Source organism: Thermobia domestica, chromosome 11 (assembly GCF_964235325.1).
Source record: "Thermobia domestica chromosome 11, izTheDome1.hap1.1, whole genome shotgun sequence".
Taxonomy (NCBI): Eukaryota; Metazoa; Arthropoda; class Insecta; order Zygentoma; family Lepismatidae; genus Thermobia; species Thermobia domestica.
This window is the reverse complement of record NC_137464.1, coordinates 37188238-37207753: the sequence shown is the minus strand read 5'-3', so window position 1 is coordinate 37207753 and position 19516 is coordinate 37188238. Positions and strand designations below refer to the sequence as shown.

The following is a 19516-nucleotide window of genomic DNA, read 5'->3' as shown; positions in this document are numbered from 1 at the left end:
GCAGTCAAATTTTCAGTCATACTCGGAAAGAAGCCATACACCAAGTTCATCCGATCGAAACCAAACTTGGTATGATGATACATCTTGACATGGTATATAAGCTTGTGAAATATTATGTTGTACATGTTTCGGTTCCTGAGTTATAGCCAGTCAAATTTATGAGTCATACTCGCAAAGAAGAAGTCAAACACCAAGCTCATCCGATCGGAACCAAACTTGGTATGGTGACACATCTTGACATGGTATATAAGCTTGTGAAATTATGTTGTATAAGTTTCGGTTCCTGAGTTATAGGCATTCAAATTTTTAGCCATACTCGCAAAGAAGAATTCATACACCAAGCGCATCCGATCGGAACCAAACTTGGTATGTTCATATATCTTAACATCGCATATAAGCTTGTGAAATATGTTGTACAGGTTTCGGTTCCTGAGTTATAGGCTGTCAAATTTTCAGCCATACTCGCAAAGAAGAATTCATACACCAAGCGCATCCGATCGGAACCAAACTTGGTATGTTCATATATCTTAACATCGTATATAAGCTTGTGAAATATGTTGTACAGGTTTTGGTTCCTGAATTATAGGCAGTCAAATTTTCAGTCATACTCGGAAAGAAGTCATATACCAAGCTCATCCGATCGGAACCAAACTTGGTGTGATGATACATCTTGACATGGTATATAAGCTTGTGAAATATTATGTTGTACAGGTTTCGGTTCCTGAGTTGTAGGCAGTCAAATTTATGAGTCATACTCGCAAAGAAGAAGTCCAACACCAAGATCATCCGATCGGAACTAAACTTGGTATGGTGATATATCTTGACATGGTATATAAGCTTGTGAAATATTATGTTGTACAAATTTCGGTTTCTGGGTTATAGCAGTGGAGGATTAAGCTTCCTTGGCGCCCCTACGCACATATGTAATGAGCGCCTTTGTTTCTCTATCAATAAGCAGTTCAACACCGTCATCACAAATTGTAGAAGATAAATAGCTTGTATGAACCTTCCCTGGGTTTCCATACCGTTCATTGTTCCCGAAAAGAAAGAAAAAAAAAAAAATAATAATAATAATAATAATAATAAAAATAAAAAAAATAAGTGGATCAAACTCGGCGATATTCTCTAGAGACATCAAGTATTGCTCATTGTGCAGAGAATGGAATTTTTCTTCTTCGTCACGTAATAGAAACCCTTCATAAAATATTGACTGTGCCGGCTGAACATGAGTTTGAAAATATTTTCCAAAGTTCTAGCAAATTTCTGCTTTATTAAGAGCACGTCTCGCAGTTTTAGTGCTTTTCTTTAGAATTTTCATGAGGTGATACATGAATAGATTATATGATTTTTTTCCAGTGCTAAATACCGATACTCTCCATGATTTTATGATTTTTATCGTGCCCATGAACATTCTATATGATACACAATTAACAGCGACAGTGCTGCACGAATGTACCAAGTAATACCGCAAAATTGATTAATCATTTACAAGTACGCTAAAAAAAGATAATTTTATTTAAAAATCTTGGTCTTGCCTAGTATGAGTGCGCGATTGTGAAAAATTACTTTGGGTATGCTAAATAATTACTTTCTACGTCTTATGAGAATATCATCTCTCATAAGTAGTATACAATACCAGTCTGCAGGGCCATCTTTAACAAAGTTGACATTATCACAGTCACAATCAGAGATTGCAAGAAACTGGCGAGCCACTATCTCAGACAGGAGCACTTTTTTCCTCCACTAAATTGAGAACACTTTGAGCATTTTGCGTGATGTAGTCACTTTTACTTTATATTCCGAACGACGAGTGTTGCTTTTGTAGATCTAATCTTGGTGTTGCATAAGGACGAAAAAATATCTAATTATTCTCAGTAACTAAACAGTAATTAAAGACTCGCTGTAGAAAACAATGTAAGAGCCAGAAACAAAAGTTACTGTAATAGTAGAGACAAAAGATAGTAAATTGTGCCTAAGCGTCTCAAAATAGAAAATACTATTGCTTAGAAGTACAACCTAGTATATAACGAAGTATGAAAATCTAACTAAGGCATAGACGTATTAAAAAATAAAATAAGTGGAACAATTTCGAGGTGACACATTGTTTGTACAGCGAATCTTCAATTATTACAAATCGCCAGAATATTTTAACCTGGATGATAAACTTTCCTAAATAGAAAATGTACCCTTTTCAATATCTTGAAGGTTTAATTATGTGTTACGTGTATTCGGTAAAATATTATTTTCTGCAATGAATCTGCTTAAAAATGTCACTATTGATACGTGTAATTTGACAGATGAAATTATTCTAGTGATTTGTTATAGGAACCTGTTTCATTATTGAGAATCATTAAATATTTCCTTGTACCATATACTAATAATCATCTGTGTATAAAATAATAATAATAATAATAATAATAATAATAATAATAATAATAATAATAATAATAAAAGTATATTTAACTTCATGGAGACAATTTGGATGACTTTAACGAACCGACCGAACTGGATGGTTTAAAGTTTAGGAGTGAAAACCTATGATACATAGCTAAGCGATAGTACTAAAAGCAATTACGTACCTTGCATTTCAGCATCACCTGAATTGTTTAAGTTTTAGTGTAGTAGTTGAATAACCCAAATATTGTTATGCTTTTCGTTATTTAAAAATACTTACTGTATGAGATTAAAAAAATGATTAAATAATCTTTTGTCGTGTTTTTGTTTGTAGATGAAGCAGCTCGAGAAGCGTTGACTGACATGCCACCGAGGTCAGAGGAGGAATTGGATGCTGTTACTTTGCACAACCAAGCCCTGATGAATATGGATTCAAAACCCACGGAAGGCTTCGAGAAACTTCAATTTTTACTTCAGCAGAATCCTTTTCCTCCGGAAACTTTTGGAAACCTCTTATTGCTCTATTGTAAATATGAATATTATGATCTGGCAGCTGATGTTTTGGCAGAAAATGCCCACCTTACGTACAAGTATCTTACACCAGTATGTATTATAGATTTATATATATATTATCTGTTGTCTTTTTTTAAATAAAAGTAATTCTAATATACTGATTTAACGACAGAAACTAACATATTGTTAAACGGAAAGACTTAAAATTCCATTGAATGCGTCTTGCTAGAATTTTCCTGTGCAGTTTCGACAGTGACGCCTGTCTTTCTCGGTAAATCAATGTTACTGAAAATTTTTCCTCGCATTACAATAAATATGTAATTTTACACTTACTTGGATGTTTAGAACTGTTGAAGGATAAAATCACAACTTCCTGATATAATCCTAAAAAGTCTTCAAAATTTCTGACGTGGAATGCGGCTTCTTGATACATTCAGATGTAGTTGTGATGTTGATTCATGTTCGTGTCCTTTTACTTCGTTCTCTAATTAATTTATTGATATTGATAACTGTTGTAATGACATTAGACACCATAAAATTGCTTTAAAAAGAAGTTAGAATTCTGTTATTTTAAAATTATATTTTGTAGCTTCGGATTTAAATCAAAAAAGACAGGCGTTGCTGTCGAAGATGTTATGTCTGTTCTAGCAAGATGCATTCAATGATTTTTCTTCTTTCTAATTAACTATGATATACCGTCGTCGTCGTCGTCATCGTTATTATTATTATTATTATTATTATTATTATTATTATTATTATTATTATTATTATTATTATTATTATTATTATTATTATTATTATTATTATTATTATTATTGAAACAAGAAGAAAGTTGATTTTCTAATTTGTCGTGCGAGATTACATCTGAAAAGTTACGAAAGAATTATTAAAAGTTTATGAACGTGACTGTACAAGCAGTCGGGAAATTTTAATCCGCTAGTCAAAGTACACTTCTGGTTTATCATAATAATAATAATAATAATAATAATAATAATAATAATAATAATAATAATAATAATAATAATAATAATAAAACCTTGAAATGATAATGACTTTGTCGAGTAGTTAATTCATAATAATAATGTCATTTTTATTGTTTCTATTTCTAAATCACACTGTATTAAGGAAAGGAAAGTAGTGGAATATTTTACGAAAGACAAATGATCTTCATTTTATCGCATTCCAATTAAAGGTATCTTTCAAAGAAGTGAAAAATTGTACATTTGTATATACAATATGTGTTGTATACAATGTGTTGTATACAATCAAAACAACACCGACAACGTTTGGGAGGTGATTCCTGACACCAAGATAAGACAAAAAGTATAGACCAACCTGGGTGCACAAATGCTCCCTTTCAGAGTTATAGGCTGCCGAAAACATGAAGAAATGAACTTTAAAGGTTCATAGCTCCAATACTAGGGAACCTACTGTAGTCGGGCCAAGACTTCACGTAGGAACTGATATGTGCCCTATCCAGATATCCATGTTTCAGAATCCTGCGTTAAATTTTTATAGAGGTAGTTGGTAAGTACTTCATATTATATACCCGTAGCCAAACTACCTCTATAAGAATGTTGCCTGAGTACCTTAGGATTCTGAAACATATATTTTTGAATAGCGCACATATTATTTCCGACCAAGTGAAGTCATGATCCGACTACAGTAGGTCCCATAATTTTGGAGCTATGGACCGTTAAAGTTCTTTTTCTTTCTTTTTTTTCATGTTTTCGGCAGCCTATAACTCCGAAAGGAAGCATTTGTATACCCAGGTTGGTCTATACTTTTCGTCTTATCTTAATGTCAGGAATCACCTCCCAAACGTTGTCGGTTTTGTTTTGAAACACCCTATATATATATATATATATATATATATATATATATATATACAGGGCCGCCCACAGGGGGGATGTATGGCGCAAGCTGCGCCATTGAGAAAAATTTTGGGGAGGATTTTACTCTACTTTCGAACTGGCAATTTTACTGTCGGAATAGCATTAAAACACCATTTTGAGAAGCTAATTTTCAAAAATTTTCCGGGCTGAACCCCCGTACCCCCTGCTTTGATACTCGATGAATGAAGTACCACGCAAGTAGCCGTATGAAAGGAAAGGTTGGTTCGTTTTAAGAGAGGAGGGTCGCCCACAGGAGGGGTGAATGGCGCAAGTTGTGCCATCGAGAAAAAAATTGGGGGGAATAAAAAAATTGGGGAAGAATTTTACTCTAATGTCGAATAAGTAATTTTGCTGTCGTCAGAATAACATTGGAACATGATGCGTTTTTTTTTTTTTTTTTTTTTTTTTTTTTTTTTTTTTTTTTAATCTCGAGAATGAATCCCCCTATCCCCTGCTTAGAAACTCTATGAATGAAGTACCGCGCAAGTTGCTATATGAAAGGATGTCGCCAAGTTCTGGTGAACAACAGTTACAAACACTCAAGGAATCACTTTCAAATTTAGATTTGAAACTTGCCTATGTTGTCTGTTGAAAATTATAAAGTAGTTTGACATAATTGTGAGCTAGTGGTAACCATACATACAACAGACAAGTTTCAAATCTAAATTTGATGTGACCCAGTGAGTGTTTGTAACTGTTGTCCACCAGAACTTGGCGCCTATTTTTGTGATTTCAATTCTTTTTAAGGCCACTCGTACTTGGTTCTTTTACAGGAATGTTTTTTGTTGGATATCACTTCTTTTTGTAGGCTAATTTCGAGGATAACATTTTCTTATGGTATCAAACTCAATAACTTGTAACTTGCGTCTTACTTTTCATGTACAAGGGAATTATATCAATATTTTGTGAAGAAAAAATAATACTACTAATTGTAAAAAAAGAATACCTGTGCCATACACAGTGTGTAGAAGTTTTTATACCCTTCAATATCCTTATAGAACATATTTAATATTGTACACTACCAAGACTACTAATAAAAGTAATGCCATTTTTATAATTACTACTGCCCCTACTACTACTACAAGCATTCTATAATACTACTACAGGAAATAAAAACAACAAAAATAACAATTACTAGTACTATAAAAACTACTGCTACACTGGGCAATTGTTTTTAGAGGACTTGAGTTTTGAGGAGGGAAGAGATTATTAGTTTTTGGGGGGAGTGCGCCATTAGCTTTGGGGGGGATGGGCACCCCTGTGTATATATATATATATATATATATATATATATATATATATGACGCTGGTTTATTCGAACAAAAGTACTTAAACAGTCTAGATTACTGTCAGTTAAATAGATGATGGAAACACTTAGAAAGAGTCATAATAAAGATAATACTGGCAACAATGCTTACCATGCAGATAGCAGGGAAGGCTTTTGTAGATATCCTGGACAAATTTCCTGCTGGGATTAGATGGCACTTTCGTTTTATCACTAGGTACACCATTACTTTTTCAACCAAAAAAAAAAAAAACAATAATATTTGCTTGTTTTCTATCGCAAAATGACAAAATTCAACAAGACTTATGATAAAGATATCTAAGGAATGATATGTCCAGAGTCTCAATGTACATTTTCCTACCATTGTTGGGAGCACCTTCAAATCTATTGAATTATCTTGACAATATAGGAATTTATATTGAAAAAATATCAATTTTATGTTACAAATTGTAGAGAATATGTAGATTCTATATTTCAAAAGCAAATTATCCTAAAATGGATGGAACATAGTTAAACAGCATGAAACATTAATGTCAATGGAAAATCAATGGAAAACATAATTTCTCCACTATTTCAAAAACGAAAAGAGGAAGATGGCTGAAATTCAGCTTAAATATAGAAGATACTATATAGAGTATATTCCAAAAGCAAATTGTCCTAAAATGAATGGAACGAAGTTTTTTTTTTAAAAAAAAGTACGAAACATGAACATTGAAGTCAATTTAAAATCAATGAAAAAATGAGTTGAGTTGAGTTGATTTTGAGTTTAACGTCGCGTTCAGCATCGAGGCTATATGCAATGAAAAAATGAAGTCATTCACATATCTCAAAAACTATAATAAGAAAATGACTAATTGAAAGCTTATTGCAAAGACATAAAGAAGAACTTAAAAATGATGTATAAACACGGAAGGTAAATATGGACAGAACATTGTCAAAAGTCAAGTTGTTTGAGTAAAAATTAATAATAATGATAAAGCATATGCATTTTCTGCAAATACCCAGGGCGCCTCACGCGGAGGTTACGTGCTTGAAATATCTCACATCTGGATTTAGAATTTCCAGACCCGATTTAGCACGTAACATGACTTGACCTGATCATGTAGCACAGTCTAGTACGTATGCCAAACCGAATACGCCCTTCAAATAAAATACAGGATCTCTCTTTTACTTACGACTAAGTTTTCTAGCGACTATATTTACCACTTTTGGAAGTTCTTCATTATTGCGAAATGAGTATGAGTTATCTCAGCGATATAGCTACCATTCATGTAATAACTGTTTTTTATGCTGTATGTCGAGACAGATTGTTGCATTTCTAAAGCCATTGTTTCTGTAATGAAAGTTTCAACCAAATTTTAATTTGCCATTGTTGCAAACAACATAATGAAATATAAATCTGGAGTAAAATCTTGCTCATTTCTGCCACTGGTCTATAAAAACTTTGTTCCTCTGTTTAGAACTAAGATATCTAGGGAATGCTGTCTGAAATTTTGATATATTTTTTGTTATCATTGTTGGAATTACTTAATTGTTGTTAACAATATATTTTTTTCAATGAAATTTAAATAAAATATATATCGCATACTTTCTTCCATTTATCCATAAAACTTCAAACATTTACCAATAACCAAGATTCTAGGGAATGATATGTCTCTAATGACACATTGTATTTTTTACTATTATTGGAAGCATCTCATTATTGCAGATTAAGGTTATCCCAATTGTCAATTTATAATAAAACTTTTTTTACAGGTATATCAGTCATAACAAACCGTTGCGACCTGAAATCTCTATTTCTCTAACTGGTTCTCTCTGTCAAACATTACGTACTGTTGTGGCAAAGCGCATATCGAAATTCAACACTTGAAAAAAATTTAAACATTTTAAATAAGCCAAAAAATCTCTGTTTGCATATTTTCTCCTATAAATCTCTAAAACTTGATACCATTATGCCCCAGTTATCTAGGAAATAGCTTTCGGAGTTTCGATTCATTTATTTTTACCATTGTTGGAAACTTAATTGCTGCGAAACAAATGTGAGTGATATTAGCTATAGTTCTACGATTAATGAAAAGTAGCTAAAGCCTTTCGTTTCTATAATAAATGTTTCTGTCAAATTTTAACATCTCATTGTTGGAAACAACGTAATAAAATGTAAAACTTAACAAAATCAACATATTTTAAATCAAATGTCTAGGTAATTTTCTACCACCAGTCTATAAAACTTGGTACCGCTAGTTACGACCAAAATATCTAGGTAATGTATGTGTAGAATTTTCGTACATTTTTGTTACCATTGTTGGAATTAATTATTGCGAACAATGTGACAAAATAGAACATTTGATGACATTTAAATAAAATGTCTCCCTTATTTTCTATAAAAATTCGTATTGTTACAAATAACCAAGATATCTAGGAAATGATACGACCAGAATTTTGATACATCATTTCTTGCGATTGTTAAAAGCATCTCATTACTACAAATCATGACTCTATTAAATATCAGTTATAATTAAATGGTCAATAGTATTTACCACAGCAAACTATTGCGTCCTGAAAAACTTCTTTCTCTAGTATACCTTTTCTGCCTAACTTAAACGAAAACTACCAGGCCATGGTGGTTTAGTGGTAGAGCGCTCACCGTTGGTGCGTGGGGGGGGTCCCTGCTTCAATCCCAGCTCGCGCCAGGTGAACTTCGTGGTGGCCAAACACCATTTGCATTGATTCCTTTGGGGTTCTTGCGCTTCCTTCCACTTTCTGCATTCCACCATTTCTTCATCACCGTTTCCATTAGCCTCTGTAAATTAGTATGGGACAAACAAGAAATGTCATTTCATTTGAAATAAATTACATATTTTATATAAGACAAAATATATCTATTTGCGTATTTACTATAAATCTATGAAACTTTGTACTGTTACTTACAACCAAGTTATTTTGGGAATAATATGTCCAGACATTGCTGGAAGCTCTTTATTGTTGCTAAACGAATTGGAGTTTTTCAGCGATATAGGTAGTGTAATTGAAAAGTAGATTTTAATGTTAAGTGCGAAGCCAATTAGTTTTCTCAGGCCATTAATACAAAAGATGAGCAAAATCAACGCATTGCAAACAAATCAATTTTTACTATCGCTAATTTATAAAAACTTTGTACCTCTAGTTACGATCAAGATATCTAGGAGAGAACAAGCAGAGTATTAAGAATCAAAAGCTTTAATATGAGGTGCGAGGCCGTAGGCTGGGCAAAGGCTAGTGTATAATGAAATTTTTATTTCAATGGTATGAGCTGTTGCATCCTGATACATTTTTCTCTAGTACGCAGCTTTTTTTCTGCCTAACTGAAACGAAATCTCCCAGGTTGCTGTAGCTTAATGATAAAGGTCTCAGCTGTGGTGTATATGGTCCTTGGTTCGAACCCGACCAAACAGCGTGTGCGTAGGTTTTCTCGGGGTTCTCTAATTTTCTCCCACTTTCTCCATTTCACCATTCCGTTCATTATCATCATCATCACAGTGTCCGTTCCTCCGTTAAATAATCGTGGACGTTGAACTATAACTTTCATTTTATTTGAACTAACTTACATATCTATATTATAAAACTGAAAGTGACTGTGTGACTCCTAATCTCTTGAAGCACTCGACTGATCTTGATCAATGATGAGGTTCGGGCCTAGGAGTGCTTTTATCATTTCAGTTTAGCGGTAGAACTTAGGAGAGCAGGGGGAGTTATAAAAAATAAATAAAACTAAGTAACTCTTGAACCAAACGACCAATCTCGATCAAATTTTTAACATAGATGAGGTTTGTGTCTGGGATGTTTTTTATCATTTTACTTTGACGGAGTAACGTAGGGTAGGAGGAGGAGAAGGAGGAGATGTACGGAAATCAATGTAAATAAAAATAAAAGTGACTAGGTTTGTGACTTTACAACTCTTGAACCACCCAACGGATCTCAATCAAATTTTCAACATAGATGAGTTTCGGGCCTGGCACAACATTTGTCATTTTACTTGACAGTACAACATAGGAGAAGGGAGATATATATGTTAAAAAAAAAAAATTAAAAATAAAGTGACTATCTTTGTGATTTCATCATTCTTGAACCACCCGACCGATCCCAGTTAAATTTTCAACATAGATGAGATGGATTTTATCTTATCATTTTGACGGTAGAACTTCGGGGAGAAGGAAGAGATATATAAAAATAAATAAAACCTAATAACTCTGTAACCACCCGACCGATTTCGATCAAATTTTCAACATACATGAAGTTTAGATCTAAGATGATTTTTGTGATTTCACTTTGACGGTAGAACTTAAGAAAGGAGCAGGGCAAGGAAACATATATAAAAATAAACAATAACTCTTGAACCTCCCGATCGATTTCGATCAAATTTTCAACGTAGATGAGGTACGGACCTGAGATGGTTTTTGTCATATCACTTTGATGGTATAGGAGGGGAGGGGGGAGGGGATATATATATAATAATAAATAAAACTTAATAATTCTTGAACCACCTGATTGATCTCGATCAAGTTTTCAATATAGATGAGGTTTGAGCCTAGGATGACTTTGACGGTGCAGCTTAGAGGAGGAGGAGAGACATTTATAAATGATCGAAAATGACCGATATTAGTGTCGAATCTGTAGTTTTCGGAGTCGCTAAGATGAACACATTTCCGATGCTGCTTAAATCCAAATTCAGCCCCGCAGCTTAGGGGAGGGGGCGATATATAAAAATGATGGAAATTACCAATATCAGTCTCGAATCCACAATTTTCAGTGTCCCTGAGATGAACAATGACACTTCCAATGCCTTGCCCCGCAACATGGGGAGGGCAGGGAGAATAAACATAAAAATCATCGAAAATGACCGATATTAGTGCCAAATCCATAGTTTGCGGGATCGTTATGATGAACTGTAACAATTCCGATGCCGTTTAAATCTAAATTCAGCCACGCAACGTAGGAGGGGAAGGGCGAGAAATATAAAAGTCATTGAAAATAACTGATATCAGAGAGCGCTTTATTAAAAGCAAAAAGTGACTGACTAACGAAACATATTACTATTTTCTCTTAATTTAACCCAGCGAAACGGGTAATTGATGCTAGTTTTAAATAAAACAAACTACCTATTTGCTTAGTTTCTGTTATAAATCAATAAAATTTTATACAATTACTTACGACCAATAGTGTGGGAATAATATGTCTGGACATCGTTGGAAACTCTGTTCTTGCTGAACGAATGTAAGTTATCTCATCGATATAGCTACCATCAATGAAGAGCAGGTTGTAATGCTGTGTGTCAAGATAATTTGTTTTTTAAGCCATTGTTTCTACATTTTTTTTAAAATCAAATTTTAACATGTCATATCACGGACAACATAACGAAATACAAAAGTTGAACAAAATCAATACATTTCAGATAAATTATCTTGCTTTTTTTTTTTTTTTTTTGCCACTAGTCTATAAAACTCCGTATTGCTAGTTACGACTAAATTATGTAAGGAATGGTATGCCTGGATATTGACACATTGTTGGAATTACTTAATTGTTGCGAATTGGACGTAATAGAATATTTAAATAAAGTTTAAGTAAAATATAGCTTATTTTCTGCCACCAATCTATAAAACTTTGTATTGTTACCAATAACTGGGCTAGGATTTTGAAGATGTATAAAGCACTTAAAAAAAAGGAAAAAACTAAAAATTATGCGTTTATACCTAATGTTTTGTGACGAATGCCCACATGTTGGTCTAGTGACTCTATTCCCGATGGGGGGGGGGGGGGGGCGGTGGCTCAGAAGTAGCGTTCACCTCCGGTGCTTGGGGTCCCTGGTTCGATCCCAGCTCGCGCCGTGTGGACTTTGTGGTGGACAAACAGCGTGTTCGTGGGTTTTCTCGGGGTTCTCCCGTTTCTTCCTACTCTTCATTCCATTTCACTTATCTCTCATCATCACCGTCTCTTTTAGCCTAACCGGCATAACCGTGGGACGTAAAACTTAAAGATTTCATTTCATTTTTCTATTCCCGATGGGAGAGCACAAAATTTAATTTCACAGTGTTTCATTAATCATTCGTCTCTTATAGCCTAAAGGCATATTCGTGAGACGTGAACTTTAAAATAAGTTCATTTTTTTTTTCTGACAAATGCTCTAGAATGTTACAGGTACCATTTTAGAGTAGTTCTTCGAGGGAATTCTCTTCCTTAACCATATACAATGTCTGTTACAAAAAGCAATACCTCACCATAAATTGGAGGCCATCGAGCCATAATAACTACATCAAGTTGTTAAAAACTTTGCTTACGAATATTTTGCTGTTTCTAAACATTCACAATCGAATAGCAAACTTCATAGACCTAAATACCACCATTGTACCAATCACCACATTCACTATGTACTGTCGCACTGAATCGGTAATTTCGTCTCTTGACACGCATAATTTCTTACCGTGAATTTTGTTCCGAATTTGAATCATAGTTCGTTGGTAGCATTTGCTGACAGTTTTTTTTTTTTTTTTCTTTCTTAGGATAGAAGAATCAGATATCACCTTCCCAGCATCGGTTATTTCTCCAAAAACTGTTTGAATTTTGGATTATTCAGTTTTCTTAAAGGAATATCAGCAGAAATTAAAACGTGACGCAATTCTTCATAAAAATTGAGATTGTTCAGAAAAACATTCACCTATTAACATCTGCGCCGTCTTCTTTAGAACTTCATCTTTTTAGAGTTCCATTTTTTTTTTTTTTTTTTTTTTTTTTTTTTTTTTTTTTTTTTTTTTTAATTTTATTTGATATGAAGTTCCATCGCAAATTTCTTCTCTATAGCAATTCACACATTTCGAAGTTGTCAAGAAAGCACCGATCCATCTGTACAGTACATATTTTTGGGGATTTAAAAAAAAAAAAAAAAACTTCAATTTGATTGTCGTTTTGTTAATTGAGAGATAAATGGTTACAAAAATAAAATTTCTACTATAATACTCGCGGCTAGTCGTGAAGCTTGGGCTCTAAACCAATCACAGCAATATTTTGTTTGAGCTTCGATGCATCGGAAAACTTCGGTACAATTCGTTGAGCCGCTTCCCGAGCGCACCGAACAATGTTGCCAAACTTTGAAGACATAGTAAACGAGTATATAAAAAAGGCATTTAAAATTACCAATAATAACACTGCACAATAATAACTACTGTAACAACTATTCTAAAATGGTAACAATAGCACAAATAGTAACAACTAAGATATAACGCAACAAAAAAGAATTAACAAAACGGAATTTGACGCCAATCCGACAACACTGTACTCTCGGGAGATGTTTTCCGTGTAGCGTGAGAGAAGACACTGACAAAATTTGATGGGTGGGGGTTGACGACTGGAACACACCCTCGCGTTCTATTGGGTGGTGAAATCGGTAGATCTAGGTCAAGCTTCACGACTCGGCGCGAGTACTATAGTTCAAAATCAGCAAGTTATAGCAAGTGAAACTACTTAACAAGACAGTACTACTCAAATTCTGAATACTCAAACGAAATTCGTAAAATAAATTGCCATCGTCTGAGCAAAGTAGGTACGCTATAGTCGGAAATGTACAGATGGCTAGGTCGAAAGAGAGACAGATGAGAGTTTCCTACATCGCTCCCTCTTTTTAGAAAATTAAGCGTTTATTCGCGAGGAAACCGGATATTGCTTCATGCAATTCCAGAAAGGATGGCAAGAAAAGATCATGTTTTAAGAACTTGTTTATGGAGAGTTCTTTCGCACTAAAGATGTGTCAAAAAAAGCAACCAGCGATAGATATACACAACTAGAAAGGCAAGAATATATTTTAAATTATGTTTCCATGAAAATATAACAAAATATTAACTTATTTACATTCCAGATTTAGCACTAAGGCAATCTTATACTGGCATCATAACAATAATAACACTAGAAGTAAGAAAGTGATTTAAAAAAAAAAAAGAACTGTAAATGACCTCTAGTGCCAAAAAGTGTATTATACAACTCAAATTGGCAAAAGCCTGAACAAATACGTCGTAAAAGCCTCTACTTCATGAAATGGAGATATTAAAGCAGAAAGGTCAATTCGTATGAAGTAAGCCAATCAGGGTGGTTTGACCATTTCATTATAAAATTATTTTTTGTTTGTGGATTTCTGCATGCTTACAGAATCCATTTTCCCAACTCTGATGGCAGCCATTTTTGTTAGACAACATGTGCTGATTTTTGCGTTTGTACGGGTTTGCGTTAACTTAAATTACTCAGAGCTGGTGGACCCTAGGTTGATAAAACGAAAACTATTTTATTCAGGAAAAAGTAGAGTATCTTATGACCAATATATATTTAATAAAATTTGTATGCAAAATAGTCCAAATCATCTAAACAGTTGACATGGAAACTGACAAATTTGCAATGTTCGAAGGCGTATTACCCCAAGAAGGAATGTAATCTCAGGCTTAATTGTATGGGAATATGTAGCTACCTAAATGTACTATCAGGGTGGCGACAAATCTGGAAAAGAGAGGGAATTTGAGAAGGCCGGGAATAGGAAATTCTGCTTTGAGTTAGGAAATTTCGATTAGCTAAGAATGAGATTTTAAAAACATTTGAAATGAAAATTTTAAGATGATTTCAGGTGTGGTTGAGTGTGTAACGGAACTTTGGCTCTCAAATACTTTTGTTTGCAGTGTACAAGACACTTTTATCATCATCATAGGTATTCTGCCATTAATGGCAGGTCACTTGCTGCAACTGAGAAGCATCCATGCTCCACGATCTTCCGCTAGCCTCTTCATCTTCACGTACGATTTTTCTGTTTTGATATTGTCCATTAATTGTAGTCTCCTTCGCCCTCTCCCTCTCTTTCCTGTGACCATACTCTAAAATATTCCTCATGATACCGTTTCTTCTTATCCAGTGTACCAACAAGTTTCTCTTCCTCTTCTTAATAATATCTAACATTGTTCTTTTTTCCCCTATAATTTCTAACATTATCTCATTCGTCTTCCGCTCGACCCAGCTAATTCGCTCCATTCTTCTCCACACCCACATTTCGAAAGCTTCGGGTAGTTTTAAATCATTTTTGCGTAACGTCCGTGTTTCTGACCCATACAGAACAATACTCCACACTAAACATTTTATGGGTCTTTTTCTCAACTCTTTATTCAAGTCTCACCACAAAATACTATTTTCTTCCTCCTAAAGACAACTTTCGCCATTCCTATCCTTGATTTTATTTCACGTTCACACTTCATATTATCACTAATAGTTTGACTCAGATATCGACAACTAGTTATCTGTCCTATTTTCTCCCCTCCTACTTCTATATTTGTCACTGACCACCTAACATCTTATTGATTTTCTCTTCAAATTCCGCAACAAGCGTCATATCATCTGCAAACCGTATACACTTAATCATTCTACCTCCTACTGAAATGCCATCTTCATTTATTTTAGTTTAGTTAACATTTATTTTACTTTATCATTTATTTTACATCATAATTTTTCTTCGTTGTATAAAAAAACTGAAACTCAAGAAAGTTAAAAAGAATGATTTTCCTTTTTTTTTATGAACTGTAGAATCTTTCCTTTATAATCGTTGTAGGTGTTTGCAGAGACGCCAGTGAAAAATGTTAAGAAAACAATAATGCTTTCATATTGCGAAATGAATATATGATATCCGATAGTGTGAGATCCGATAGATATCCAACCATTTTTTCAAACTTGCCAGGTACGATTTCTTTGTAGACTGTTTAATCAAGACATGAGAATACACTGTTACAAGTATCTCAGGAAAGAACTGAAATTTGATGTTGCCAGGACTGTGTAATTTAGGTTGGGACAATTATCCTATATCTTCATCACCATCTCCCTTAGCTTCGAAATGTTAAACTTAAAAAAAAAAAAAATAAATAAATAAAATAAATAAATAAATAAATAAATAAAAATACATAAAAATAAAAATAAAAAAAATAAATATTTGGTCTAGGAATTAATTCGTGCGGTTGGTACTCACACATTGAAGCTGTAGTACAAACACAAAATACATAAATACCTTAAGAAAAATATTGTCCATCGCTAGCCACCACTTTCGCCCATCTGTCAGGCAATGTACGGATTTCGTGGCGAAAGAAGTCCTCATCCTTGGAAGCGATCCAGTCAGAGACCCATGTTTCGATATCTTCTGAAGAAGTAAACCGCTGTCCAATCAAATCGTTGTTCATGCAATCGAACAAGTAGTAGTCCGAAGGAGCAACGTCTGGTGAATACGGCGGGTGGGGTAAAACTTCCCATCCGACATTTTCTAAATAGGTTTTGACCGGTTTTGCGACATGTGGGCGAGCGTTATCATGTTGAACAATAAGTTTATCATGTCTGTTCTCCCATTCTGGTCGTGTTCTGGCCAGAGCTTGCTTCAAACGCATTAATTGTCGTCGATAACGTTCTCCATTCATAGTTTCACCCGGTTGCAGCAGCTCATAGTACACCACACCTTTCATATCCCACCATATGCACAGCATAACCTTTGCACAGTGAATATCTCGTTTTGGTTGTGATGGACCTGGTTCACCTGGTTTCACCCAGGCCTTTTTTCGTTTAGGGTTCTCGTAATGGATCCACTTCTCATCACCCGTAATAATTCGATGCAGAAACCCCTTTCTGCTCTGTCGTTGAAGCAGCAATTCGCAAATGGTTTTTCGTCTTTCAACGTCTCTGTCTTTCAATTCATGTGGAACCCAATGTGACATCTTTTGAATCATTCCCATGGCTTTCAAGCGTTTGGAGACTGTTGTTTGATCAACGCCTAATGCTGCTGCAAGTTGTTCCTGCGTTTGACACGAATCCTGCTCGAGCAATGCTGTCAATTCTTCGTCTTGAAATTTTTTTGGCTGTCCAGTCCGCTCTTGGTCTGCCAAGCCGAAATCACCACTTCTAAACCGTGCAAACCACTTCTGACACGTTCGCTCAGCTAGAGCATGGTCACCATACACTTCCACCAAAATACGATGACTTTCAGTCGCACTTTTCTGCATGTTAAAGTAATGCAGCAGGACACCCCGCAAAAACACTTTATCAGGCACAAATTGCGCCATGTTCACTTATCTACAGACTGGTGTTGTTGACGCTTTAATCCACTGCCCTATACTACGAACGATACGCGATGACAGGGGTTTGCAACACATGTGTGGATACACGGAACTGTGGGACGCTCCGTTCGTTGCGCCATCTCTTGTCCACCCGCACGAATTAATTCCTAGACTAAATATTACTGCTACTACTACTAATCATAATATTAATACTGTTGGAAAAGTTTACTTTTTTTTTTTCTTTTTTTAACGCCACACATGACATGGCTTCATAATTGTCGGGCTGAATGGTCCTGTTAGCATTCACTACGGTCATCCGAAAACCGTAAGCATAACAAGGAAAAAAATCTTTAGTTTTATGTCCGACGAATATGCCTTTGGGCTAAAGGAGATGGATGATAAATCAGAGTGAATCATTATAAAATAATTTTGGGATGAGAATGTGAAGAAAACTTGACAACTCCGGCAGAACCCATACATACAATGTCGTCACCACAAATTTGGGGGACACGTGCTCAGTGGCAGAGCGCTCACCTCTGGTGCGTGGGGTCCCTGGTTCGATACCAGCTCGTGCCAAATGGGTTTTGTTGTGTGTAAACAGCGTGTGCATGAGTTTTTCTTCTTGAGGTTCACTTACTTCCTCCAATCCACCATTTTATGCCTTATCATCACTGTCTCACTTAGCCTCGGAACATAAAAAAAAAAAAAAAAAAAAAAGGTCTGTTATCGAATTTCAGACCTCTCCAACTAGAGGTGAGTACTCTATCATTGATTCACCATGGTGTCAAGCAAGCATAATAAGAATTCTTATCTGTGTTGATTTTTGTAAAGTTATATAAAAATGATACTCTCGATGCATGAAAATTAAGTTAGCGAGCTAGACTATTGAATTTTTTTCCAACTGATCTCGTTCCATTTCTTCTGCAGTGATACTTAAGTTACGCGCATATCTAGTTCGTTGATAGTAAAACTCTCAAGCCATGCGAGTTAACGCATTAAAAATATAAGTTTATTTGGAAACTGTACAACAATAGTCTTTACCGTATACGATTAAAATCTGCATGGTCCAGGCTTGGAGACGTTGTCATATTTAATTTGAGCCAGGCCATGCTGGGATCAATTAATTTTGCTGCATTACTTTACTTATTTATTTATTTTACTCTCAACAAACGAGCATAGGCTAGTAGTTAGTGTTCTTGCTTCATAATTGAAAGATTCCAGGTTTAGATTTTTCCCTCAATTCCACCAGATAAATCCAAATGGTACCTTTAAACATAACCCTACCCTAGATTCATTTCCTTTCTCATTGTTGTTACTATTATTGATTATATTGTTAATAATTCTAGTGTTAATTAATCTTGTGTGCTGTGTTGCTAAATAAATGGCATTGCTTCAAATGAAAATATTCATGAAAATCAAATTTTGAAGCCCTGAGAACCTGTAATTTGTCAGTATCGAATTCAAGAGTATAACATGAACAAATTTAATAATACTAAAGCTATTTACTGCAATATTATGAAATTTGATTTTGAGAGGATCCTCGTGAAAATTCCCGGATATCCGAGTGGCTCAATTTGTCTCTGATCAGCTATAATTAGTTATCATTGAGGAAAATACTAAATATTAGTTTAAGTACTTCTTACTAATAATATTTTTATTTATTTTTCAGTATCTGTACGATTTTCTAGATGCTTTAATTACTCAACAAACGTCTGCAGAAGAAGCGTATCGAAAGTTTGATGAAATTGCATCAAAGCACACGGAAACGTTACGCAAATTAACGAAGCAAGTGCAAGAAGCGAGACAGAACCATGACGATGAATCTGTTAAGAGAGCTGTAAACGACTACGAAGATGCTTTAGAAAGGTAGAATATAACTATTACACTTCTCTTGTATTATTTTATAGTAGGCAAATAAATATAATCGTGATCCAAAAGTGTTTCACGTAACCTTTTACTTTGTTTTCGAATATCATTTTAAGAACGTTCCATTTAATTGGTATTATACTCGTAAAATAAAAATTGAATTACCCTCACATATATAGTCCATATTATTTAATTTTAAACATTCGTGAAAATTAATAAAATTTTAAATTTTCCATTCGTTTTATATAATTCAAACTGACATTTCAAAGGCAATTGACTGCCTTTATCAACAGAGTTTAATCAATTTAGAGAATTGTTGTAACTGATGATAAAAGTAGTCAGTTGCTTTTGAAGTGTCAGTTCGAACTAAACAAAACACGGATGGAATATTAAAAGTTTTATTGGATCAAAAGATCCAATATATTTCAATCAAAAATTTTCTTGTAAGCCTTATACCTGGATAACTACATATAGCG

General features: G+C 34.4%; 1 protein-coding gene across 3 annotated transcripts in view; it reads left to right on the top strand.

Moving 5' to 3' along the window:
* Ttc30 (tetratricopeptide repeat domain 30) overlaps nt 1–19516 on the top strand; it is a 65121-nt gene that overhangs the window by 25673 nt on the left and 19932 nt on the right. For all 3 annotated transcript variants that reach the window (XM_081730389.1, XM_081730390.1, XM_081730388.1), the window contains exons 7-8: nt 2729–2997; nt 18844–19040. In XM_081730389.1, coding sequence (XP_081586515.1) covers nt 2729–2997; nt 18844–19040 — 466 coding nt within the window. The remainder of the gene's footprint in view (nt 1–2728; nt 2998–18843; nt 19041–19516) is intronic.